The following is a 24,819-nucleotide window of genomic DNA, read 5'->3' on the forward strand; positions in this document are numbered from 1 at the left end:
TAAATCCCCAGGGACAGATGGTCTGCATCCCGGAGTGCTTAAGGAAGTAAGTAGCCCAAGAAATAGTGGATGCATTAGTGATAATTTTTCAAAACTCTTTAGATTCTGGACTAGTTCCTGAGGATTGGAGGGTGGCTAATGTAACCCCGCTTTTTAAAAAAGGAGGGAGAGAGAAACCGGGGAATTATAGACCGGTTAGTCTAACATCGGTGGTGGGGAAAATGCTAGAGTCAGTTATCAAAGATGTGATAACAGCACATTTCGAAAGCGGTGAAATCATCGGACAAAGTCAGCATGGATTTGTGAAGGGAAAATCATGTCTGACGAATCTCACAGAATTCTTTGAGGATGTAACTAGTGGAGTGGGTAGGGGAGAACCAGTGGATGTGGTATATTTGGATTTTCAAAAGGCTTTTGACAAGGTCCCACACAGGAGATTAGTGTGCAAACTTAAAGCACACGGTATTGGGGGTATGGTATTGATGTAGATAGAGAACTGGTTGGCAGACAGGAAGCAAAGAGTGGGAATAAACGGGACCTTTTCAGAATGGCAGGCAGTGACTAGTGGGGTACCGCAAGGCTCAGTGCTGGGACCCCAGTTGTTTACAATATATATTAATGACTTAGATGAGGGAATTAAATGCAGCATCTCCAAGTTTGCGGATGACACAAAGCTGGGCGGCAGTGTTAGCTGTGAGGAGGATGCTAAGAGGATGCAGGGTGACTTGGATGGGTTGGGTGAGTGGGCAAATTTATGGCAGATGCAATTTAATGTGGATAAATGAGAGGTTATCCACTTTGGTGGCAAAAACAGGAAAACAGATTATTATCTGAATGGTGGCCGATTAGGAAAAGGGGAGGTGCAACGAGACCTGGGTGTCATTATACACCAGTCATTGAAAGTGGGCATGCAGGTACAGTAGGCAGTGAAAAAGGCGAATGGTATGCTGGCATTCATAGCTGGAGGATTCGAGTACAGAAGCAGGGAGGTACTATTGCAGTTGTACAAGGCCTTGGTGAGACCACACCTGGGAGTATTGTGTGCAGTTCTGGTCCTCTAATCTGAGGAAAGACATTCTTGCCTTAGAGGGAGTACAAAGAATGTTCACCAGATTGATTCCTGGGATGGCAGGACTTTCAAATGATGAAAGACTGGATTGGCTAGGCTTATACTCGTTGGAATTTAGAAGATTGAGGGGGGATCTTATTGAAACGTATAAAATCCTAAAGGGATTGGACAGGCTAGATGCAGGAAGATTGTTCCCGATGTTGGGGAAGTCCAGAACAAGGGGTCACAGTTTGAGGATAAAAGGGAAGCCTTTTAGGACCGAGATTAGGAAAAACTTCTTCATACAGAGAGTGGTGAATCTGTGGAATTCTCTGCCACAGGAAACAGTTGAGGCCAGTTCATTAGCTATATTTAAGAGGGAGATAGATATGGCCCTTGTGGATAAAGGGATCAGGAGGTATGGAGGGAAGGCTGGTACAGGGTTCTGAGTTGGATGATCAGCCATGATCATATTGAATGGCGGTGCAGGCTCGAAGGGCCGAATGGCCTACTCCTGCACCTATTTTCTATGTTTTCTATGTAATATCAGGTTCTCTTCCACAATTGTGGCTTGGCCTGCTGAATACTGGCAGCATGTTCTTTTATTTATTATAAAAGAAGGAACATGTTGGAAATGCCAGGTACATCAGACAGTGTCTGTGAAGAGAAAAACAGAGTTAACAGTACAAATACCCTCATGGCAGAATTTGTCAGCTCCGATAGAAGCAGAAAGTGCAAGTTACTTGAAATTGTTGAATTCAACACTGAGTCCCCAAGGCTGCCAAGTGCTTATGTAGAAGATGAGGCAGTGTTTCTCAAGCTTACATTGGGCTTCGTTGGAGCAGCCTAGGAGACCATAGGCTGACGGACGAAGCAAGACATCTGGTGAATCATTAAAGTGACAGGCAAATGGAATCCCAGGATCACCCCTTCAGACTGAATGGGGATGTTTTGCAAATGGTCACTCAATCTGCATTTGGTTTCTCAGTGTAGAGGAGACCACACTTTGTGTACACAATGCAGTACCCTAGATTGGAAGAACTGTAAGTGCCTTAAGAAAGGGAGCAATTAGGGAAGACGGAAATCAGACTGGTGAGTTGCAAAGGGAATGATGTCTTTGAAATGCTAACAGAGTAGGGGAGGAGAAGGTGCATCCTGTGGTGAAATCCCATTGAAGGTGGTGAAAACTGCAAAGGAAAGGAAGTTACGTGTATCATAAACAATGAACGCAATGCATTACAGCAAGGAAAGTGATACTCTGGTCTAACATTTTAGCCCACCATACTTTATAATTTTCACCAATGAGGTTCCACCATCCAAAACATCTTTCCCTTCCCTCCCCTTTCAGGTGACATGCTTTAAATATCATGGCTGATCTTTAATCTTAATTTGTCACTGCAACCAACATACAGGGAACCCCAAAGATGAAGATCAAAATGGACCAGATTGAATTAAAACTTTTGCTGCAACTTTAATTATTTCTATGCTAAAAGACATTGCTCAATCACCTGCATAGTACAACTTGTATCAAGTCTGGCTAGTTCTGATACAATCAGAAAATGTGAGTTGTCTTAGTTTGCTGAATCTGATTTCAATATTGGCTATCTACAAATTTTCTGATGACACAACAGTTGTTGGCAGAATTTCAGATGGTGACAAGGAGCCATACAAGAGTGAGATAGATCAACTGGCTGAGTGCTGTCAGAACAACAACCTTGCACAACGTCAGTAAGACCAAGGATTTGGTTGTGGATTTCAGGAAGGGAAAGTCGAGTGAACACACACCGGTCTTCATCAAGAGATCAGTATGGAAAGGGTGAACAGTTTCAAGTTCCTGGGAGTCAACATCTCTGAAGGTCTATCCTGGGTCCAACATATTGATGCAGTTACGAAGAAGGCAAGACAGCGACGATATTTCATTAGGAGTTTGAGGAGATTTGGTATGTTACTAAAGACTCTACCAAATGTCTACAGATTCTAACTGGTTGCATCACTGTCTGATATGGAGAGGCCACTGCACAGGATAAGAAAAAATTGAAGAGGGTTGCAAACTCAGCTAGATCTCTCATGGCACTAACCTTCTCAGCATTGAAGACATCTTCAAAAGGTGATGCCTCAAAAAGACAGCATCCATCATTAAGGAATGTATTACCCAAAATATGCTACTTTTGTTATTAGTACCATCAGACAGGTGGTACAGGACCCTGAGGGGACACACTCAATATTTTAGGAATAGATTCTTCCCCTCCGCCATCAGATTCCTGAACGGTCAATAACCAACCTATGAACACAACCTCACTATTTTTGCTCTATTATTCAATTTAATTTTTAATATATATTTCTTATTATCATCTACAGTTTTTATGTATTGCACTATACTGCTGCTGCGAAACAACAAATTTCATGACACACGTCAGTGATATTAAACCCAATTCTGATTTGAGTTCCCAAAGCTGCAATGTGCTTACACTAAAGATTGGCAGAGATCTAGAGAATAAGAATGAATAATCTAAGGATACGGGCAGTTAGAAAATTGGTAGCTGGTAGTGAATAACATGTTTAGCTTCCTTGTTTTTATAGATTGTTATATTGAAGTCAAGAAATGGGTCACTGTAGAAAGGCTGTGGTAGTACTGGGGTTGTGGAGAAGAGAATTAACAGGATGTTGCCTGGAACGGAGAGTTTTAGTCACAAAGAGAGATGGGATAGGCTGCTATTGCTCTCACTGGAGCACAGGAAGCTGGGGCTGACTTTGTAACAGTTTATAAAATTATGCGGGTCATCAAGGGAATGGCGGCATAAGGAAAAGGTCTCTCGACAAAAAAAGAAGGTAAACTGCCCCAAAATTGAATTTAGACAAATACTTAATATTGAATAACTAAATTAATAAAAGGGGCAAGGATGATGTCTAAGAACAAGATTAAAAGGTCCGCTCCGAAGGCTGATAAACATAAAGAGACGCAGCAAGGCGATGGGCCTAGCTCCCCCACGGCAAGCCAGGACGGAGATAATGAGGGGGAATCGGTGACTCTGTCTTTGATTCTCGGAGAGATTCGTGAGTTCCGACAAGATAACAGCAAACAGCTGGAAGATATTAAAGGAGAAATAGTAAAAACTAACTCGCGGATAGATGAAGCCAAAGCGAGGATTGTTGGAATTGAAGAGAAGCTACAAAACGCCGAGGAAGTGATAGCAGAAATGCTGAAGCTGCAAGACCAACTCCAGTGGAAACTAATAGATCAAGAAGGTCGTTCGAGAAGGGAAAATGTGAGGATCTACGGAGTTCCCGAAGGAACTGAAGGTAAACCCGGATTGATGATTCCCTTCATAGAGAAGCTGCTTAGAGAGAACCTTGATATACCGGCCGCAAAAGACCTACAGATAGAAAGAGCTTACCGCGCGTTGGCACCACAGCCTCCAGCAGGCGCCCAGCCCAGATCAATTCTGGTCAGATTTCTCGGTTACAGAACGAAGGAAGAGGTGCTAAAACGGGCATGGCAAAAGAAAGGTTTCATGTGGAACAACTGCAAAATCAGTTTAGACCATGACTACGCACCGGGGATTCTTGCCAGATGGAAGGAATATATGGAAACACGGAGAGTCCTGAAGGAAAACAACATCAGATTCCAAACCCTGTATCCAGCTCGGCTGAGAGTCTTTTATGACGAAGGGACAAAAACTTACGCTACGGTGGAGGAGGCAACGTCGGACCTGGCGGACCGGGGACTACCTATTAAAGTTATCACCCAACCGGAGTCGCTACTGGAGAGGATTTGGCAGAAGTCGTGGCAGTTAGTGGGGCGAGGACGCTCCACACGAACCAGAGTGTCAAACTACAAGGAAAAGCTGCAAATATTCAGACGCAAATGTACAGAGAACACAGATTAATTAAGAGAAATGACTGAAAAGAGTAAATCGGACTTAAAGGTAAAATGAAAACTGGTAACTGAAAATAAACTAGGCGGAATAACTTGTATGATAGCAATTTGGTCGAGACATAAATAGGAGAAAATTCTCTATGATTATTCAAACTGCTGAGGGCCCTCTAACACAGGGTGAAGATAGAGGTTATCCCTCTGAACTGAGGCGGGTCGGTGCTCAGGCCTCACTGTGGGAAGTCGGGAAAAATTTTCAAATGTTACACGTTCAAAAATGTCTAGGGTGTGGTTATATGTCTTGGTTTACTGTTGAGAAGGGATTGCTTATTGATTGGTTAGAAAAGGAGAGTGTTTTTTTTTCTACTAGAGAAAAATACAAACTGAATTGGTAAAAATAATTTCCTATAATGTTAATGGGGTTTTGAATCCTATTAAAAGAAATAAGATTATGTCTAAATTGAAAAAAGAGAGGGCACAAATAGCTTTCCTCCAGGAAACACATATGAGCCAATCTGAACATGGAAAATTAAAAAGAATGGGCTTTAAGCATGTATTTTATTCATCATATAACTTGAGTCACAAAAGAGGGGTAGCTACTTTAATATCAAGTACTCTTAATTATGAACATATTTCAGAGACTAAAGACAAAGAAGGACGGTTTGTAAAAATCACAGGAAGAATAGAAGGTACAGAAATAACATTGCTGAATGTTTATGCTCCTCCAGGTTGTGAATGGTCATTTTATAGACACATTTTTGACCTAATGGTCAGTTCTCAAGGGGTAGTAATTTGTGGAGGGGATTTTAATATTAGATTAAATCCTGTATTAGATTCTTCAAGAATAGTTACTCAGAATAAACCTCTGACTCAGAAAATGAATTCATTGATGGAGGAGTTGGGAATTATAGATGTCTGGAGGGAATTACATACACCCTACTAGTGAAGATTATACACATTACCCTTTCCCTCATTCATCCTATTCAAGGATAGACTATTTCTTTATCTTTAATACAGATAGACGCAGGATAAAAAACTGTAATATTGCAACAATTGATCTGTCGGATCATAGCCCAGTCTCTACGTCTCTAATCCTGGAAAGGAAAATGAGGAAAACACTATGGAGGCTAAACTCACATATACTCAATAACCCGAAAGTAATGGAGAGATTAAGGGGAGAAATCAAAGAATATCTAGACCTTAATGACACGGGAGAAACATCACCAGTGATCTTATGGGATACATTGAAAGCTGTACTGAGAGGGAAAATTATTTCCATTACCACTCACATGAAAAAAATCAATGCACAAAAATTAGCAGACCTTCAAGGAAAACTAAAACAACTTCAAGTTGTAGATAGCAACAAAAGTAATTCAAATCGAAAACAGGAAATTAGGAAATTGCAAAGTGAAATTGACGATATTTATACGTTGGAAACTCAAAGAAATTTTCTTTACCTGAGACAAAAGAATTATGAAGTAGGAGGTAAATCAGCTAGATTATTAGCATATAAATTACGAAAACAACAAGCAGACAATACAATTCATAAAATAAAGAATCCAAAGACAAAGCTTGTGGAGAGTGCAATAGGGAAAGTTCAAGAGAGTTTTGAAACATATTATCGAGAGCTGTACTCCCAACCCCGGACCCCCAGTGAGCCCTATATAGACAGTGTATTGAATTTTTTAGATCTACCTAAACTTACAGATTTACAAAATGAAAGTTTATTAGAAGCAATAACTGTCAAAGAACTGAACATGGCCATCTCTATGTTAAAGGCTGGAAAGTCCCCGGGTTCTGATGGGTTTACCTCAGAGTGGTACAAGTCCCTGAAGACACAGTTAGCCCCATTACTACTTAACACCTTTAATTGGATCTTGCAGAGAGGAGAAACTCCACCTTCCTGGAGAGAAGCGATTATTTCAATTATTCCTAAAGAAGGTAAAGATAAACTAGAATGTGGCAATTATCAGCCAATTAGTGTTCTTAATTTAGATTACAAACTATTTACATCTATATTAGTGCGCAGATTGGAAAAGCTTTTACCTGGCCTAATCCACTTAGACCAGACTGGATTTATTCAACAAAGACAAACACAGGACAACATAAGGAGAACTCTGCACATATTAGAACAGGTTAATAAGAACGAGACAGAGACAATGGTAGTAGGATTGGACGCTGAGAAAGCTTTTGATTCGGTTAGTTGGGCATTCCTATACAGAGTGTTAGGAAGATTCAGCTTTCAAGAAAAATTTATTAAAGTAATTCAGACTCTATGTGACAGCCCTACAGCCTGAATTAAGATAAATGGGGACCTCTCTGACTCCTTCATCTTAGAGAGAGGCACTAGACAGGGATGCCCAATTTCTCCTCTCCTTTTTGCGCTATATATTGAACCGTTTGCCCAACTAATAAGACAGAGCGAAATCGTAAAGGTATCAAGGTGGCAGGGATTGAACAGAAAGTGGCGTTATTCGCAGATGATGTTTTGGTCTATCTGAGTGAACCAGAAAAATCATTTATAGCATTGTTTACACTGTTGGATGACTTTGGGAAAATATCAGGTTATAAAATAAATGTATAGAAAACGCAGGTTATGTCCCTAAATTATACACCATCCAAAAAATTGCAGGATACATACGATCTTAAGTGGGAAGCTAAATCATTAAAATATTTAGGAATAACCCTGCCGAAGGATCTTTCAACACTGTCACAGGTAAATTATGGGCCATTAATCTCAGAGATAAAAGCAGATATGCATAGATGGAATCTTATCCCCTTTTTAAGTTTAAATTCAAGGATAAACACTATAAAAATGAATATTCTTCCTCGGTTATTGTATCTTTTCCGTACTTTACCGGTGGAGGTGGATGATAATCAATTCAGGGAATGGGACAAATGGATTTCCCGCTTCATTTGGCAAGGAAAGAAACCTAGAATTCGATATAACACCTTACAGTTAGGGAAGGAAGGAGGAGGTATGGTTCTTCCTTGCCTGAGAAATTATTTTTATGCCTCACAGATAACCCCTCTGTTATATTGGTGAAATAGGGAATATAAGGTTAGATGGAAGGAAATAGAATTTGGATTAGTTGACAGTTTTCCTCTACAGGCCTCAATAGCTGACAAAGGATTGATGGCCCAGTTGGAAAAATTTAAAAACAGTTGGATAAATCTTACATTAAAAGTTTGACAGAAGGTGGTTAATTCATGTGGAATTAATAACATGTTAAAACTCTTTAGATGGTGTGCATATGATACCAAATTCCTTCCCAACAGAGGAGATAAAAGATTTGAGTTATGGATAAAGAAAGGTCTTACAACCTACCTCTCATTTATAGATAAAAGAGTATTACAAAGTTTCCAAATCCTGCAGGACAAACATGGCCTAGAACATAATGACTTTTTTAGGTACCTTCAAGTACGAAACTATGTTAACCAGATTTGTAGATATACAGACCTATCAACAGTAGAATTAGAATTTTTCAAGATTCTGAATTCGGCTTGCAGTTCAATACCTAGTAGATCAGTTTCTCGAGTATATAATGCACTCTCCCATGCTAAAAATGTAAATACACTGTATATTAAAGAGAAATGGGAGAAAGAAGCGGGGTTGGTACTTTCAGAGGAGGTTTGGGGGAAAGTCTGCAGCTTTCAATGGTCCTCGAGTAATTCTTTGACTTGGAGAGAACATTGTTGGAAAAACATTATAAGATACTTCAAGACCCCATATCAGGAAAAATATAAAGATACAAACGTGACGTGTTGGAGAAGGTGTGGCTCCAAGGAGGCAAATCATTTTCATATTTTCTGGGATTGCCCTAAATTAAGTCTATATTGGGAAGGTATTCATAGAACATTAGTTAAGGTACTTAGGTCCCAGATACCTCTGAACTTTGAGACGCTCTATTTGGGGCATGTATTGTTCCTTGAACAGAAGGAAGATATAAAGTTGCTGCAGGCCCTCTTAGCGGCAAGTAAGAAATCAATCACTAGAAAGTGGCTAAATCCAATACCACCTACATTAGAAGATTGGCACGAAATTATCTTGGAAATATTTAAAATGGAAAAGTTGACTTACTCCCTGAGAATTCAAAAAGAAAAATTTTATCAAATCTGGAATAAATGGATTGAATATATAACCCCAATGTGAGTAGACTTTAGATGACTCTCCTAATGATTTATACTGCTCTTCTCATCAACACAGTAATATTGCTAACGTAAGCACCCCTAGTCTAAATGTCTTTTTTTTTGTTTTCTTTTGGAAAATAGAGAATTAACACAAGTAAAGGGAAAGATTTGGGAAAGGGATAAAAAATGGAAAAATTAAGTAAATAAGTACATAGGGATTGGATAATTATGTCTGTGGGCAGGAGCAAGCATGAACAAATTAGGATATAAACACCTACAATGGTTGTTACATAGGCTTATATACAACATTTTGGACCAGTGGAAATGGTCCAGAAGGGTTATATGGAAACTATTATTACCATTTTTCTTAACAACTAATACCATTACTTAGCCTAATAGATTAGAATTACCACAGTACATAATTATCTATTTAAGTGTCTAATTTCCTTTTATATCATCTCAATGTGTACTTAAGAATGTATAAATAATTATAGTTTTATACATATAAAAAAATGGAAAAGGTTATATGTGTGAAAAAGTACATGATATTTGTGAATTCCTTATCCAAATAAAAATAAAACTAAAAAAAAAAGTTTATAAAATTATAAGGGGCATAGATAGGGTCATTATTACAGACTTTTTCCAAAGATAGGGACTAAAGGATATTGGTTTAAGGTAAGGGGAGAAATATTTAAAAGAAATTTGAGGGTTTTTTTTTTAAACACTGAGAGTGGTGGATATATAGCAGAAGTTACCAGAGGAAATGGTAGAGGCAAGTACAGTCACAGCGTTTAGAAGGCATTTGGATAGGTGCACGGATAGGAAAGGAATAGAGAGATATGGACCAAATACAGGCATGGATGGGCATACCACTCGACATGATTAGTCAGACCAAAGAGCCAGTTTTTGTGTTGTTCGACTATGACTCTGCAAGAATAGGCCCCACATAAACTGTAAAAAATTTAGGAATGAACTAGCTGGTACCTGAAGCATCACCAGAATTACTACTGCAGCTAGAACAGAAAATTCTTGATGCCATGTTCTTGTGCCAGTAGGTGTCGCTCTTGTCCTTTGAATGTGAAGATTTCTATCTAGAAGACTGGGATAATGAAGTTTCATTGCTAGAGGCAGATTTAAGGTTCCTTTCATAGTTCAGAGACAGTGAAATACTAACATACAGCAAGTAATATGATGGCCTGTAATTACTGACCACCAAACTGGCATACAAACAATCCTGATGCAGAGCCCTGATCTGAAATGTTAGACGTCCCTCTGCCTCCACAGATCTGCTCAGCCCACTGAGAACCACCCCTCCCCCGTTAACCTTCACTCCATATTCCAGCGTCTGCAGACTCTTGCATCTTCAGTCAATCTTCTTTTATATCAGATTCTTTTGCCTGCTCTTGTAGGATGTGCTAACCAGATGATTTCAAATGTAACATTACATGTCACGAAAAGATTTTAGACTATGTACAGTCGACCTTCACTAATCCGACTACCTGTAATCCAATCCGGTTCCTTCAATAATCCGGCAATGATTTCAAATTTTCTGCGCAACTGTAATTTCAAATTTCCCGGGCCACCATACCAATCTGCTGCGCATTGGTTTGGTTGCGCTAGATCGTTTCATGTGTTGGTGCGCTCTTGTAAGCACAGACAGGCAATTTCTGCTTGTTTTCCTGCATTTATTAATATCATTGGCTCTTTTTTAGCCCCAATTATGGCCCCAGCGAGCAAAGGAAATGCACCTCGTGCTGTGAAACAGAAAGACAAACTGCTACATTTTTTGCTGATAGTGGATCAAGGAAACAGACGTGCATAAAAACAATGAAAGATGGAAGAAGTTCGGAACTAGATAAAGTGCTGATAACGTGGTTTAATCTTCGCGTAAGTGAAGGTGTTGAACTATCTGAAGATATGGTGAAGGAACAGGCAAAAGTGTTTCATGAAGAACTAGGACTAGATTATGAGTGTGACTATAGTGAAGACTGGCTTCATCGGTTCAAGCAGCATCATGGCTTACAGTTTCGTGCAGCGTGTGGTGAAAAACGTTCAGCAGACAAGGAAGCAGCAGCGGAGTTTGTTGACGAGTTCGCCAAGTTAGTCTCCGATGAAAAATTAAGCCCCGAGCAGGTGTACAATGCTGATGAGACTGCTTTGTATTGGAGATGTACACCAAGAACACTAACAACAGCAGATGCAGAATCGCCAACGGCATCAAGAGATCGTGTGACTTTGTAGGCTGCTCTAAAGGCAGACTGGTAAAGGAATTTATAAAGGATTTTAATATGAAAGAGATGATTTACTGTGCTGCTAATGCTTGGAGGTCTGTAAAGCTATCCACACTGAAGAATGGTTGACATAAATTATGGCAACACACATAAAAGTTGCTGGTGAACGCAGCAGGCCAGGCAGCATCTCTAGGAAGAGGTGCAGTCGATGTTTCAGGCCGAGACCCTTCGTCATTTCCAGCATCTGCAGAATTCCTGTTGTTGGCATAAATTATGGCCAGGTTCAATGTTTGAGTCTGCACCTGGTGAAGACACTAGAAATGACTTTACAGGCTTTAGAGTTTCCCAGGAAAATCATGATACGTGAACTGCTTTCTTTTGCTCAAGAGCTAACTAATCCTGCTGCCAAGGATCTTGCATCAAGGTTCAATGATGACAATGTTGAAGAATGGATGAATATAGATGAGGATGAGCCTACTGTTCATCATTATACTGACTCGAAAATTGTGCAGATGGTTGTACATCCAGAGAAGGAAGATATTGGAGAAGAAAGCAGTGATGAAGATGAGAAAGTTGTAGCAGAGAGACTTTCAATTGACAGGCTAATTAAGTTGACAGGTGGATTGCTGAAAGGATTAGAGCAATGATGTTTTCTAACTGAACAAGAAATAATGAGTGTTTATATGCTGCAGGATAAGCTAATCAGGGAGAGACCAAAATATATGAAACAGCTTACGTTCAAAAAAATTGCTAGAAAAAGTGCAACAGGGGAGCTAACACTTCAAAATCCAGTGCCATCAACTTCTGCTCACCCAGATGTGCTGCCACCAACGTAGACAGTTTTTGAAGAAGCTGCTGTGCCGGTTTCAGCACCAGTTCCTGATGCTTCACTCATTTTTCAAGATGAAGATGTTGATGATCCTGACAACCCCACACTTGCAGACATATAACTTTGCCTGAAGGTATATCAAACGTCTCACTCTAGAAGCAGAAGTGCTCAACTTTTCTGTACAAGTTAATTCCTGTACACTTACCTGTACCCTTTATTTTATCTGTGCCTGTACAGTATATTACTTTTTTAAAATTTCACTTGCTACTCATTTAATATTTCTGTTTCATTATTATCTAACTTGTACTGATTTACATGGTATTTTAAAAGTACGATGAGGCGGTTAGCTATTACTTAAGGTGATCCTTCTGTAATTCGGCATTTTCACTAATCCGGCACTCCTCAGGTCCCAATGGTGCCAGGTTAGTGAAGGTCAACCTGTATTGCCAATTCATAGAAGAGCATATGGATCGAAGAGCAGGAGTAAGCCATTCGGCCCCTTAAACATACTCTGCTATTCAATGTGATTGTGACCGATCTGCTCCAGGTCTTATGCCCTCTTCAAAGCTGGCATCCCATAACCCTCACTTCTCCGATCTTCCAAAAATCTATCTGTTTTCTATGGGGTGACATGATAGTGTTGTGGTTAGTGCAGTTACTTTACTGCACCGGCGATCACTGATTGGAGTTTGATTCCTGCTGCTGTCTGTAAGGAGTTTGTATGTGCTCCCCATGACAGCATGGGTTTCCTCCAGCTGCTCCGCTTTCCTCAAACATTCCAAAGATGTACAGGTTAAGGTTACGATTAGTGAGCTGTGGGGACACTATGTTGGCAGCGAAAAAGTGGCAACACATGCCTACTGCCCCCAGTACAATCCTTGCACTGTGTTGGTTATTGATGTAGAACGATACTTCACTGTATATATCCACAATGTACATATGACATGTAGTAGTAAAGCTAATCTTTCAAGGATTATATAAATTTATTTAAATGTCCCCAGTAAGCTGGCCTCCACAGTTCTCCAGGACTGAGATTTCCGGAAGTGCAACACCCTAGTTTGAGGTGACTGCCCCAATCTTGTAATTATGTCACAGTCCTTTATCTACTATAACTAACATACAAAAATGTTGCTTCTATAAACTCACCTCTAGGAGGACAAGCAAACAACCTCACTATTAATTACTTCTGTGTTTTCTACCATGTTTCTTCCCTTTGAGAACCGCTGCCCTACCACTGTCTGTAAGGAACAACTGAAGTGATGAAACTGCAGGGAACAACCGGAGAGACTAGTTTTATGGTCCAAGGTATAAACAAATAAAGGGTGAGCACATGTGATTTGTACCATTACTCATAAACATCAATAGAAACTGGTCTGGATCTTTGTCATTTCTGTGATATAACATCCTACTAATTTCTTTTATAACTTCAGCATTCTTTTCTCTCTATTCCTTTACTGATTTTGAAGAACTCCAGGTTTCCTGTGGAATGAGATGCATGATGCCTGGGGAGATAGTGCCGAAAATTATGCTGTCTCTGTGAGGGTCTAATAGTATTGAGGTAATTTAGTCAGAAAGCTCATGATAAAAATGTAAGCAAATATATATTTGGCATTGTAGCCTCAGTCCAAGAGCTGGATGCTCTCCACAGTACAGCCCCACCTAATCAAAGGGAATTGAACTGGTGGTACGTCAAACCAGAAATGACACCTGCATATTTCAGAAGCCGAAGATGAAAAACTGAATGGTGCTACTCAAAAATATGTTGCCCAGGAGTCATGACTAACACAGTTTGAATATTTTAAAGAGAGACATAGGGAAATACTTGATAAGTAAATGGATGAAAAGTTGCTAACAGTTGACAGGAAAGTGAAGATAAGATAACAATCAGGTCATGAATGAATGAACTACAATCTTATTAAATGGAGCAACAGACCTGAAGGGCAAAATGGCCTGCTCCTGCTTTTAATGTCCATTCCTTCATTCAATGATGACAATTCCATTAAACATATACATTTGTGTTAAGTTGATGGAAAATATATTACTTCATAACAAAATAGAAATTCAGATAGTGAGCATGATTATTCTATAAATCAGTTCCTATATGTCTTTTTCAAGATATCAAACAGATTTTGCAGTATTTAGATAAAGAATTTGGATTCAGCTGTGAAATCATCCATCATGAATCATAACAAACGTTTATTTGAAGATAAATTGGTTAACAAGTAAACTGAGCTGCACAATGATTTGGGAGTATTGAGCCTAATTTTAGTCAAGCATTAAAGGGTCTAGAGAAAGGGTGAACTTGGAACATGGATGAGACCCAGCTTTTGCTTTTTGGGGTGCAAGGATGGAATTACAGAATCTTTTTTCAGAAACATAGGCCTGGGATCTGGCAGTAGGAGAGGACAGATATTATTGAGGGGTTTAAACTCATAAAAATGTACATTTTAGAATGCAATGTTCAATGAAATGTTGGAGACAGTACAAGAAGGCATCAGAGAGAATGAGTAAACAAGTGTCTGTTTGGTACCCACAGAGGATTGTAGGGGAGAGGAGAGGATACGGTTCATTTAAAAAGGTCTATTTTGAAAAAAAAAATGCTATTTAGTTTATATTACTGATCTTGGATGATAGTTGATACCTTACCATACAAGGTCTAAATCTTCCAGCAGTTTTCTCTGAGTTTAGTCATAGAGATATTTTCTTAAAATTTCTTGCCTTTCCCAGAAAATGTATGATGGTGATGAATGGGATACATTGAATGATTAATGGCTGGCCATGGAGTCTTTATACCTTTTTCCTCAAAGCCTTGTGCTTTTGTGATACCTTCAACAGTATTGGATAGTAAACTGCCCCAAATACTACATATTAGGTGAATCACTGTAAATCACTAAATTGATGCAATCACTAATCATTTAAAGTACTCTCATGAGCACTGACGCATTGTATTCTCCAAGCATCCTGACGATATCATTAATGTTCACTATTCCATCTAAAAGCATTCAAAAAAACCTAAATAAGCATAAAAAGGATTTTAAAGTCAACCTAGTAGAACAATCTGGTCATGAGTTAATTAAATAGCATTCAATAATTAGCAACTTGGTGAATAAAACTATATCCAATGTTTTAATGTATATATATGAGAGACTTCTGGAGTTGCAGAACATTAAATATTTTTCAGTGCCTATAACAGAAGAGAAAGGGATATGATCAGATGTTTTCTTTACATGAGATAAATCAAAGCAAAATTCTCCCTAGGGATGATTTATAATATCATTGCTGGAACAGAAATTTATATGTATTACATAGCAAAATAAGAAAAGGTACCGACTGTCTATGAACTTTTCTTCCTTAAAAATGCATGATCCAAAAATGTTACATTGCCTGATATTTTCGGTTGATTTGTACCATTATACATTAACCATGACAGAGCACAATTCTATTGCCTATGAATTTAGACTATCCTACAAAGACAGCCAAATTTGACATTGATGAATACAAAATTACCAGAATGTCACAAAACCCCATCTATTTCATTATGTCTTTAGGGAAATCTACCATAACCAGTATGATCCAACATAAACCTCCCGATGAACAGCAATGTAATTGACTCTTAAACATCTACTGCTATTACATCCTGATATGGAAACACCAATGCCATCGAATGGAAACTCCTACAAAAACTAGTGGATATGGCCCAGTTCATCAAGGATAAAACCTTCCCCACTATTGAGCACATCCACATGAAACTCTGTCGCAGGAAAGCATCATCCATCAGCAAGGACCCCACCACTCAAGACATGCTCCCTTCTTGCTGCTGCCATCAGGAAGAGGGTACAGGAACTTCAGGACTCACACCACCAGGTTCAGGAACATTTTCTACTCCTCAAACATTAGGGTCTTGAACCAAAGGGGATAACTTCACTTAACTTCATTTGCCCCATCATTGAAATATTTCCTCAACCAATAGACTCATTTTCAAGGACTCTTCATCTCATGTTCTCGATATTTATCACTTTTTTAAAATTATATTTATTTCTTTTTGTATTAGCACAGTTTCATGTATTCTGCACACTGGCTGAATGCCCAAGTTGGGTGGACTTCCATTGATTCTGTAATGGTTATTACTCTATAGATTTATGGAGTATTCCTATAAGAAAATGAATCTCAGGGTTGTAAATAATAAATTTACTTCTGAACTTTAACTTTTGAAGCAAGCCATACTGTTCATGAGAAATTTGGGATGGGCAGTAGATGCCTCCTTACCCACATTCCTCATATTCCACTAAATGAAATTCAATAAAAATGGAACGGGATTGGGCCATACTCTTTATATGCCTGAGAAAATGGTTCCTTTCTCCAACGGCATATCATAAGATGCTTTGAGGCAAGTCTCTTAAACAATTTTAGATCTTCAAATTGACTTACACTTAATACATGACTGTAGCTAAAAAAAAAAAGTGAAGAATACCTATCTTGCACATTGTTATTCTCCAACATCTGAATTTTCCTCCGGATTTATTTCTTCAGATTTTGATACATGTTGTAGTTCTGCCAAAGATGAGAGACTGGACTCTTTCTCTCCTTCACTTATGGAAGAGAAAATTAACTGTTGTTCCTATTGAATAAAGTTTTTAAAAATTGAATATTAAGTTTATCATAATCTTACTTTTCAATTTATATTTGCAAAATGCATTTTATGTCAACACTTTGTAACCATGTCAAGTAGCTGTGAGATAGCGATGGGTGATTTTCTTAATTTTTTTACATCGTTGTTATTTTGTTTTAGATAATAAGATAAATATGAAGATTATTTCCTTTATTAAAGTGTAAACTTTAATGAACTCACCTAATTTCGCCTACAAAGAAATTACTTATTAGGGTAGGTAATTACTGCCTTGTATTGAGGATTAACATTGAATCTTCTCATCCTTATTTTCAAATCCCTCTGTCCCTGCTCTATACTCTCTTTAGTGGTCATTTGTGCTCCTGGGGCTAGATCTCAATTTGCCAAAAATTAAGCTCATAACTTGCAAAGGGAAAATTTAAAAGCACAATTTTCAGGGTGTTAGTCTAGATTCACGATGCGTCCACAACAGAACAGAACTTTAATAGGATGCTTTCTCGTGTGAATCTAAAGTTCAGTGTTTAAAAACAAGAACTTTTAAAAAATTCTTCAAGAGATGTGGACTTCGCAGGCTGGTTCTGACGGGTTAGACAAGCTGTGGCTGTTTTCTCTGAAGCAGTGAAGGCTAAGGGGAGATTTAATAGAAGCTTATAGATAGAGAAGGCAACCAGTATCTTTGTAGAGTTGAGATCTCTTATACTGGAGGGTATGTATTCAAGTGAGAGGGAGAAAGTAGAAAGCAGATGTGCAAGGCAAGTCTTTTTTTATACACAGAGTGTGGTGGGAGCCAGGAGTGGTGGTAGAAGCAGATAAAATTGAAGCACTTAAGAAACTTAAGTAGTCACATGTATGTGCAAAGAAGAGAGAGATACAGTATATATGGGGAAGTAAGATTAGATTAATTAGGAATCATTAGTTTGGCACCACGTCTTTGGTTGACGGGTCTTTCATGTGCTGTACTGTTCTATACACTTTGTTCCACAGGAGAGAGAATTGAGCAAGACTGAAAAGTAGTAGGACAGGCAAAAAGAATGAAAAATGTATTTAGAGCCTTTCATGATTTCTGGATGAAGTACAGTGAATTTTAGATCTTTAGGCCATCAGTTAATTGGGGCAGCTGCATATTTGGGACAACTAAAGAATAAAAATAAATTGAGAAAATTGCCAGGATTCCCTTCATTTATTTGGGACACTATGCCACTTAATTGGGACAGGAGACTTGCTGAACAGGTTATAACTAGTATCAGCTGTGTCCACATGCGTGACTAATAATAATAAAAATAATATTAAATATTGTATTGATCCCAAGTGGGAAATTCTTTCGTTTCAGCAGCAACATTTAAAAACGCATCTAGTAGTGTGCAGACTTAATTAATAATAAAGTACAGAATAATAATATACACAATAGTAATTTACCAATGTGTAATAATTTGCAATTATGTGCAATAATGTATAAAATAATAAAAGATTATTGTACCATGATGTGCATTCTCCCATTGCACAGAGATAAACTGTTGTATACGTTTATTGAATTTGGTAGGAAAGATTTTCTGTAATGATCCTTGTGAACGTGCAGCTGAATGAGTCTGTTTGAAAGAGGGCTCTGCTGCTTATCCCGTAGGTCATGGAGAAGATGTGCCAGATTGTCCATAATGGATAGTAGTTTGTTTAGTGACCCCCTCTCCACCACTAACTCAAAAGAGCCCAGGTTATAGCCAAGGATGGATCCAGTCTTTTTGATGAGTTTAGTCAGTCTTTTTGTATCACCAGCACCGTTGATGTTCCCCCAACATAAAGCTGCAAAGAAGACTGTACTCACTACAACAGATTGGTAAAAGATTTCCAACATCCTGCTGGATACATTGAAGGATCTCAGTTTCCTTAGAAAATAGTCTGCTCATCCCCTTCTTGTAAACAGCCTTGATGTTGGTTTTCCAGTCAAGTCTGTTGTTGAGATGAACACCCAAGTATTTGTACTCCTCCATCACCGCAACTTCTTCTCCCAGAATGTATCCAGGACTCATCACAGTCCTCTTCCTCCTAAAATCAATCACCATCTCCATGGTTTGGGCCACATCCAGGAGCAGGTGATTCCTCCTGCACCAGTCTACAAACGTCCACCAGTACTCCGACTCCTGCCCATCTCTGATACACCCAACCACCGCAGAGTTGTCAGAGAACGTCTGCAGGTGACAAGACTCAGGTTTGTACTGTTCAACACTACACCATGCTTAAAGTGAACAGTTTTTAAAAATAGTATCAGTTGTGTACGTTTGTATTCAAAAAACAGTGATTTTTGTTACTGATAGTTGGTGAAAAATAAAAGACCATTCTGAATTGTTTTGCTTATTGTGGTTTCAAGCATTCGGACTTAGAGATGTCAGAAAGGGCCAAGAATGAAAATGAAATGATTTCACTACTTCAGTAAGTTAGGAACTACAAAGAATTTGAAGGTATTGATAATCATCTTGAATGTTACAATGAAAATTAAGCTTTGGAAGATGCAATCGTTGATAGATTGTACGAAGGCAGTTCATTATCTACACTTGGTATCTGTGCTGATATTGTTCATTGTGTACTCTGGATAAATTCCACTATCGATAACCTTTAGGAAGTTATACATTTTTATAGTGTTGTAGGTATATAGGCAGTGTTCTAATCAGTTCTGCATTTCATTTAAATACATAATTTATTACTTAGTTTGTCTGTTTTTTAATACCTTTTTAACTATTTCCATGAACCTTCGGCTGACTGGAGGAGCCACTTAAATGGCCAAAATCTACTGGTCCCGATGTGTCCCACTTAACCGGAATTCACTATATTTTTGAAGTGTAGTTACTAAGAAAACAAAGGAAATGTTCCCCCATCAAATCAATGTTACCCATTTTCCTGTGTCTTGTTGCACAGAACCTTTGCTGAATCCATCAGAAAGGAAGCTGGCATAAAAGGGTGGGATAATTTTCCTTTAAATGGACAATGTCACCATTTTCTGCTCAGATCCACAGATGATCCACAGATTGATTAGCATCTGCTATCATTATGAGCTGGTCTCAAGTGCCAGGGTCAACTGCAGGAAGAGTGAAGCCCTGCTCTTTGCAAACTAGCCAAAACAAATGGTTCTCTTCACCATCAAATCTGACTACCTGGGGTTGTTGGAGGAGCAAGAATTGGATGGAACAGATAAGTAACTGCATAAGAATGATGAGAGAATGAAATGAAATCTGCATTTTGTGCACTTTTGTCATAATGAAACAGAAATACCCTTTAATCAACTTATAAAACTCCAGGAATGTAGCTGCTGAAGTTATGGTGGAAAGACACAATAAACTCAAGGAAAAAAAAAGATGAATTGTGTATGAATTTGTAAATTGTGAATGTGTTGCTACAAGAGCTGAGGATAGTGGTCTAGGTGCCGGCTAAGACAATTCTTAAAAAAAATTAACATAAAAGTAGTACATGATTGCTTTTTATTGCCTTTAATGAATCTCATGTATTATTCTTGCAATCTGGATGAATACTAATTTGATAAATCTATCAATGATTAATAAGAAATCATGTAACTTGGAAGAACACTGAACACTGGAGAAAGACTGATTAGACCCACGAGGACAAATTTTACCAACATTGATTTTCAGCCTTACTTGTTTTAGAGATGATGGCAATCAAGTAAATGATAACACAGGAACATAAGAGTAAAGTAATTCAAAACACATGCCTGCACTGCTATTCAGTAAGATCCCAGCCGGTGTTTTATCTCAGTACCATTTTTGTATACTATCTCCATATTCTTGGATTACTTTAATATTGGACTTCAGCAGAGATGTGAACAGATGACTTACCACCACTCAGCATTATGTTGTTATTGAAGATAAATTTCAGACTGCAATACAAAACTATAATATAGTTCCAATATGCCTCATTAATTAATACGCATTTTTACTAATTTTTACTTCAGGAAAGAAGACATTATCTGCAATGAAAAAGTTAAATTTGAAATAGCAATACCAAATAGGAAAATGACTTCAGTTTGATTGTGTAATTACATGGAGGCACCAGACTGGCTATGAATACATTAGTTTAGACCTGAGTTAGAACACAAAACATAGACATCTACAGCACATTACAGGCCCTGCTCTGGAGGTGGGGACTCTTAAATCACAATCACAAATTAGGTCCATTGACACACCGCATCCACACCAACCATCGATTGGTATGCGGGCAGGAAAAATCACAGCGCAAACTATCAACCCTGCACAATGCCTTTCCCTTCTAGAAAGCTCTATAGCACTGTTAAAACAAAACTTCACCTCATAGAACATAGAAATCTACAGCACATTACAGGCCCTTTGGCCCAGAATGTCGTGCCGACCATGTAACCTACTCCAGAAACTGCCTAGAATTTCCCTACCACACAGCCCTCTATTTTCCTTTACTCCATGTACCTATCTAAGAGTCTCTTAAAAGACCCCATTGTATTTGTCTCCACCATCGTTGCTGGCAGTGCATTCCATGCACCCACCACTCTCTGTGGAAAAACTTAACCTCTGACATCCTCCCCCCCCCCCCCCGTACCTACTTCTGCCCCCTCGTCTTAGCCAATTCAGCCCTGGGAAAACGCCTCTGACTATCCACTCCATCAATGCCCCTCATCATCTTATACACCTCTGTCAGGTCACCTCTCTTCCTCTGTCACTCCAAGGAGAAAAGGCCAAGTTCACTCAACCTATTCTCATAAGGCACTCTCCCCAATCCAGGCAACATCCTTTTAAATCTCCTCTGTACTCTTTCGATAGTATCCACATCCTTCCTGTAGTGAAGTGACCAGAAATGAACACAGTACTCCAAGTGGAGTCTGACCAAGGTCTTAAGAGGGGTGATTGATAAGTTCGTGGCCTAGGGTAGACGGAGTCAATTTTAGAAAACCTAGCACATTTATTTTTCAACATAGTCCCCTCCTACATGTACACACTTAGTCCAGCGGTCATGGAGCATACGGATCCCTTCTTTGTAGAAGTGGTCCACAGCAGGGGTGATTAATAGGTTCGTGGCCTAAGGTAGAAGGAGATGAGTTATTAACTTCAAACTTTCTGCAATATCACTCAAAGAGTTGAGCTGCACGTGCATGTAATGAGAGTGTCTTGGACCTTCAAGTGGTCCACAGCAGGAGTGATTGATAAGTTTGTGGCCTAAGGTAGAAGGAGATCTCAGCTCTTGTTACATGCCCGTGCAGTGCAACTCTTTGTGTGAAAAGGCAGAAAGTTTGAAGTTAATAATTCATCTCCTTCTACCTTAGGTCACGAACTTACCAGTCGCCCCTGCTGTGGACCACTTTTTGGAGGTCCAAGACACCGACTTCTACAAAGAAGAGATCCGTATGCTCCACAACCACTGGACTAAGAGTGAAAATGTAGGAAAAGTAAATGTGTTAGGTTTTCTAAAATTGACTCCTTCTACCTTAGGCCACAAACTTATTAATCACCCCTTGTATACAGCTGTAACATTACCTCTCGGCTCTTGAACTCAATCCCACGGTTAATGAATGCCAACACACCATATGCATTCTTAACAACACTGTCAGCTCTCTCTGATCCTCCACACTGCCAAGAGTCTTACCATTAATATTTTATTCTGTCTTCAAATTTGACCTACCAAAATGAACCATTTCACACTTATCTGGGTTGAACTCCATCTGCCTCTTTTCAGCCCAGTTCTGCATCCTATTGATGTTCCGCTGTAACCTCTAACAACCCTCCAGACTATCCATAACACCCCCAACTTTTGAGTCATCAGAAGACTTACTAACCCACCCTTCTACTTCTTCATCCATGTCATTTATAAAAATCAAAGAGGAGGGGTCCTAGAACAGACCCCTGTGGAACACCGCTGGTCACCTTCTTCCATGCAGAATACAAACCATCGACAACTACCCTTTGCCTTCAGTGGGCAAGCCAATTCTGGTTCCACAAAGCAAGGTCTCCTTAGATCCCATGCTTCCTTACTTTCTGAAGGAGCCTGGCATGGGGAACCTTATCAAATGCCTTACTGAAATCCATACACACTGTAACCACTGCTCTACCTTCAATGTGTTTTGTTACATCCTCAAAGAATTCAAACAGGCTCATAAGGCACGACCTGCCCTTGACAAAGCCTTGCTGACTATTTCAAATCATATTGTGCTTCTCCAAATGCTCATAAATCCTGCCTCTCAGGATTTTCTCCAACAACTTGCCCACCACTGAAGTCATGCTCACTGATTTATAATTTCCTGGGTTATCTCTACTCCCTTTTTTGAACAAGGGAACAACATTTGCAATCCTCAAATCCTCCAGTACCTCTCCCATCCTTATTGATGATGCAAAGATCACCACAAGAGGCTCTGCAATCTCCTCCCTCGCTTCCCACAGTTGCCTGGGGTATATCTCATCCGGTCCTGGTGACTTACCTAACTTAATTCTTTTCAAAAGCTCCAGCACATCCTCTTTCTTAATGTATATATGCTCAAGCATTTCAGTCCACTGCAAGTCATCCCCACAATTGCCAAGGTCTTTTCCTCTGGTAAATACTTAATTAAAGTATTCATTAAGTACCTCCACTACCTCCTCCGACTCCATGCACACGTATCCACTATTACATCTGGTTGGTCCTATTCTCACAAAGCTCATCCTCTTGCTCTTCACATACTTGTAGAATATCTTGAGGTTTACCGTAATCGTACTCACCAAAGTCTTCTCATGGCCCCTTCTGGCTCTACCAATTCCATTCTTAAGCTCCTTCCTCGCAACCATGTAATTTTCTGGAGCTCCAGCAGTACCTAGTTTCTTGAACCTTTCGTAAGCTTTTCTTTTCTTCTTAATGAGATTTTCTATATCCCTTGTACATCATGGTTCGTTAAACCTACCACCCTTTCCCTGCCTCAATATAACATGCCTATGCAGAACTCCATGCAAATGTTTCCTCCATGCAAAGGTTCAGTTCCCAATACCAGATCAAATACAGCCTCTCCTCTAGTTAGCTTATCTACATATTGCATCAGGGAGCCTTCCTGAACACACCTAACAAACTCCATCTCATCTGAACCCCTTGCGCTAAGGAGATGCCAATCAATATTAGGAAAGTTAAAACCTCCCATCACAACAACCCTATTATTATTGCACCATTCCAGAATCTGTCTCCCTATCTGCTCCTCGATATACCTGTTACTTTTGGCGGGGGGGGGAGGGTCTATATAAAAAAAAACACTCAGTAGAATTATTGCCCTGTTTCTGACTTCCACTCACACTGACTCAGTGGACCATCTTTCCATGACTTCCTCCTTTTCTGCAGCCGTGACATTATCCCTAATTATCAATGCCATGCCCCCACCTCTTTTGCCTCCCTCTCTGTTCGTTTTGAAATGTCTAAAGCCTGGCACACTCAGCAGCCATTCCTACTCCTGAGACATCTAAGTCTCTGTAAAGGCCACAGCATTACAGTTCCACATATTGATCCACGCTCCAAGTTCATCTGCTTTGTTTATGATACTAAATTTGTACTGAAGACGCAATTAACCAACTCTGTAAAACAGCAATATCCCATTTTGGCAGGTTCAGATGAAATTTCAAGAGCTATTGAGAACTCACCATTTTCAGTTCTTGAACAATGTATTTCAGCATTTTTTTGGTCTCCTCACTGTTTTCAATGTCTGTCTGGATTACCCACTTGCCGCCACAAAATCGAACTGGCACAGAGAAGATGAGATCCATCGGAATATTGAAATCACCTGGTACATAGGATAAAAAGGTACCAGATCTTTAATTAGGTAAGCACACATCTTATAACAATGAAAAAATATCTCAGCCTTATAAAATTCGAACAACTTAGAAGAATTCAATTCCTCTCATAGTGCATTGATTAACACAATTGCGTATGAGGAAAAAATAGTTACATTGAGGAACAGATATGTAAACAGATTAAGGAAATGTGTAAAATTAATAGGGTTGTTGTCATGGGGGGGATTTCAACTTCCCTAATATAAACTAGAATGTTCTTAGTGCAAGGAGTTTAGATGGGGCAGAATTTGTTAAGTGTATCTCACATTAA

The 24,819-nt window shown here is 39.1% G+C and overlaps 1 protein-coding gene across 2 annotated transcripts in view; it reads right to left on the reverse strand.

Moving 5' to 3' along the window:
• Positions 1–14,066: 14,066 nt before the first annotated feature.
• The window catches only part of mdh1b (malate dehydrogenase 1B, NAD (soluble)), a 48,687-nt gene continuing 37,934 nt past the window's right edge, over positions 14,067–24,819 (reverse strand). For both annotated transcript variants that reach the window (XM_072262390.1, XM_072262391.1), the window contains 3 exons: positions 24,360–24,499; positions 16,585–16,731; positions 14,067–15,297 (listed from right to left, as the gene is read on the reverse strand). In XM_072262390.1, coding sequence (XP_072118491.1) covers positions 16,600–16,731; positions 24,360–24,499 — 272 coding nt within the window. In that variant the 3' untranslated portion in view covers positions 14,067–15,297; positions 16,585–16,599. The remainder of the gene's footprint in view (positions 15,298–16,584; positions 16,732–24,359; positions 24,500–24,819) is intronic.

This window comes from Mobula birostris, chromosome 6 (assembly GCF_030028105.1).
Source record: "Mobula birostris isolate sMobBir1 chromosome 6, sMobBir1.hap1, whole genome shotgun sequence".
Taxonomy (NCBI): domain Eukaryota; kingdom Metazoa; phylum Chordata; class Chondrichthyes; order Myliobatiformes; family Myliobatidae; genus Mobula; species Mobula birostris.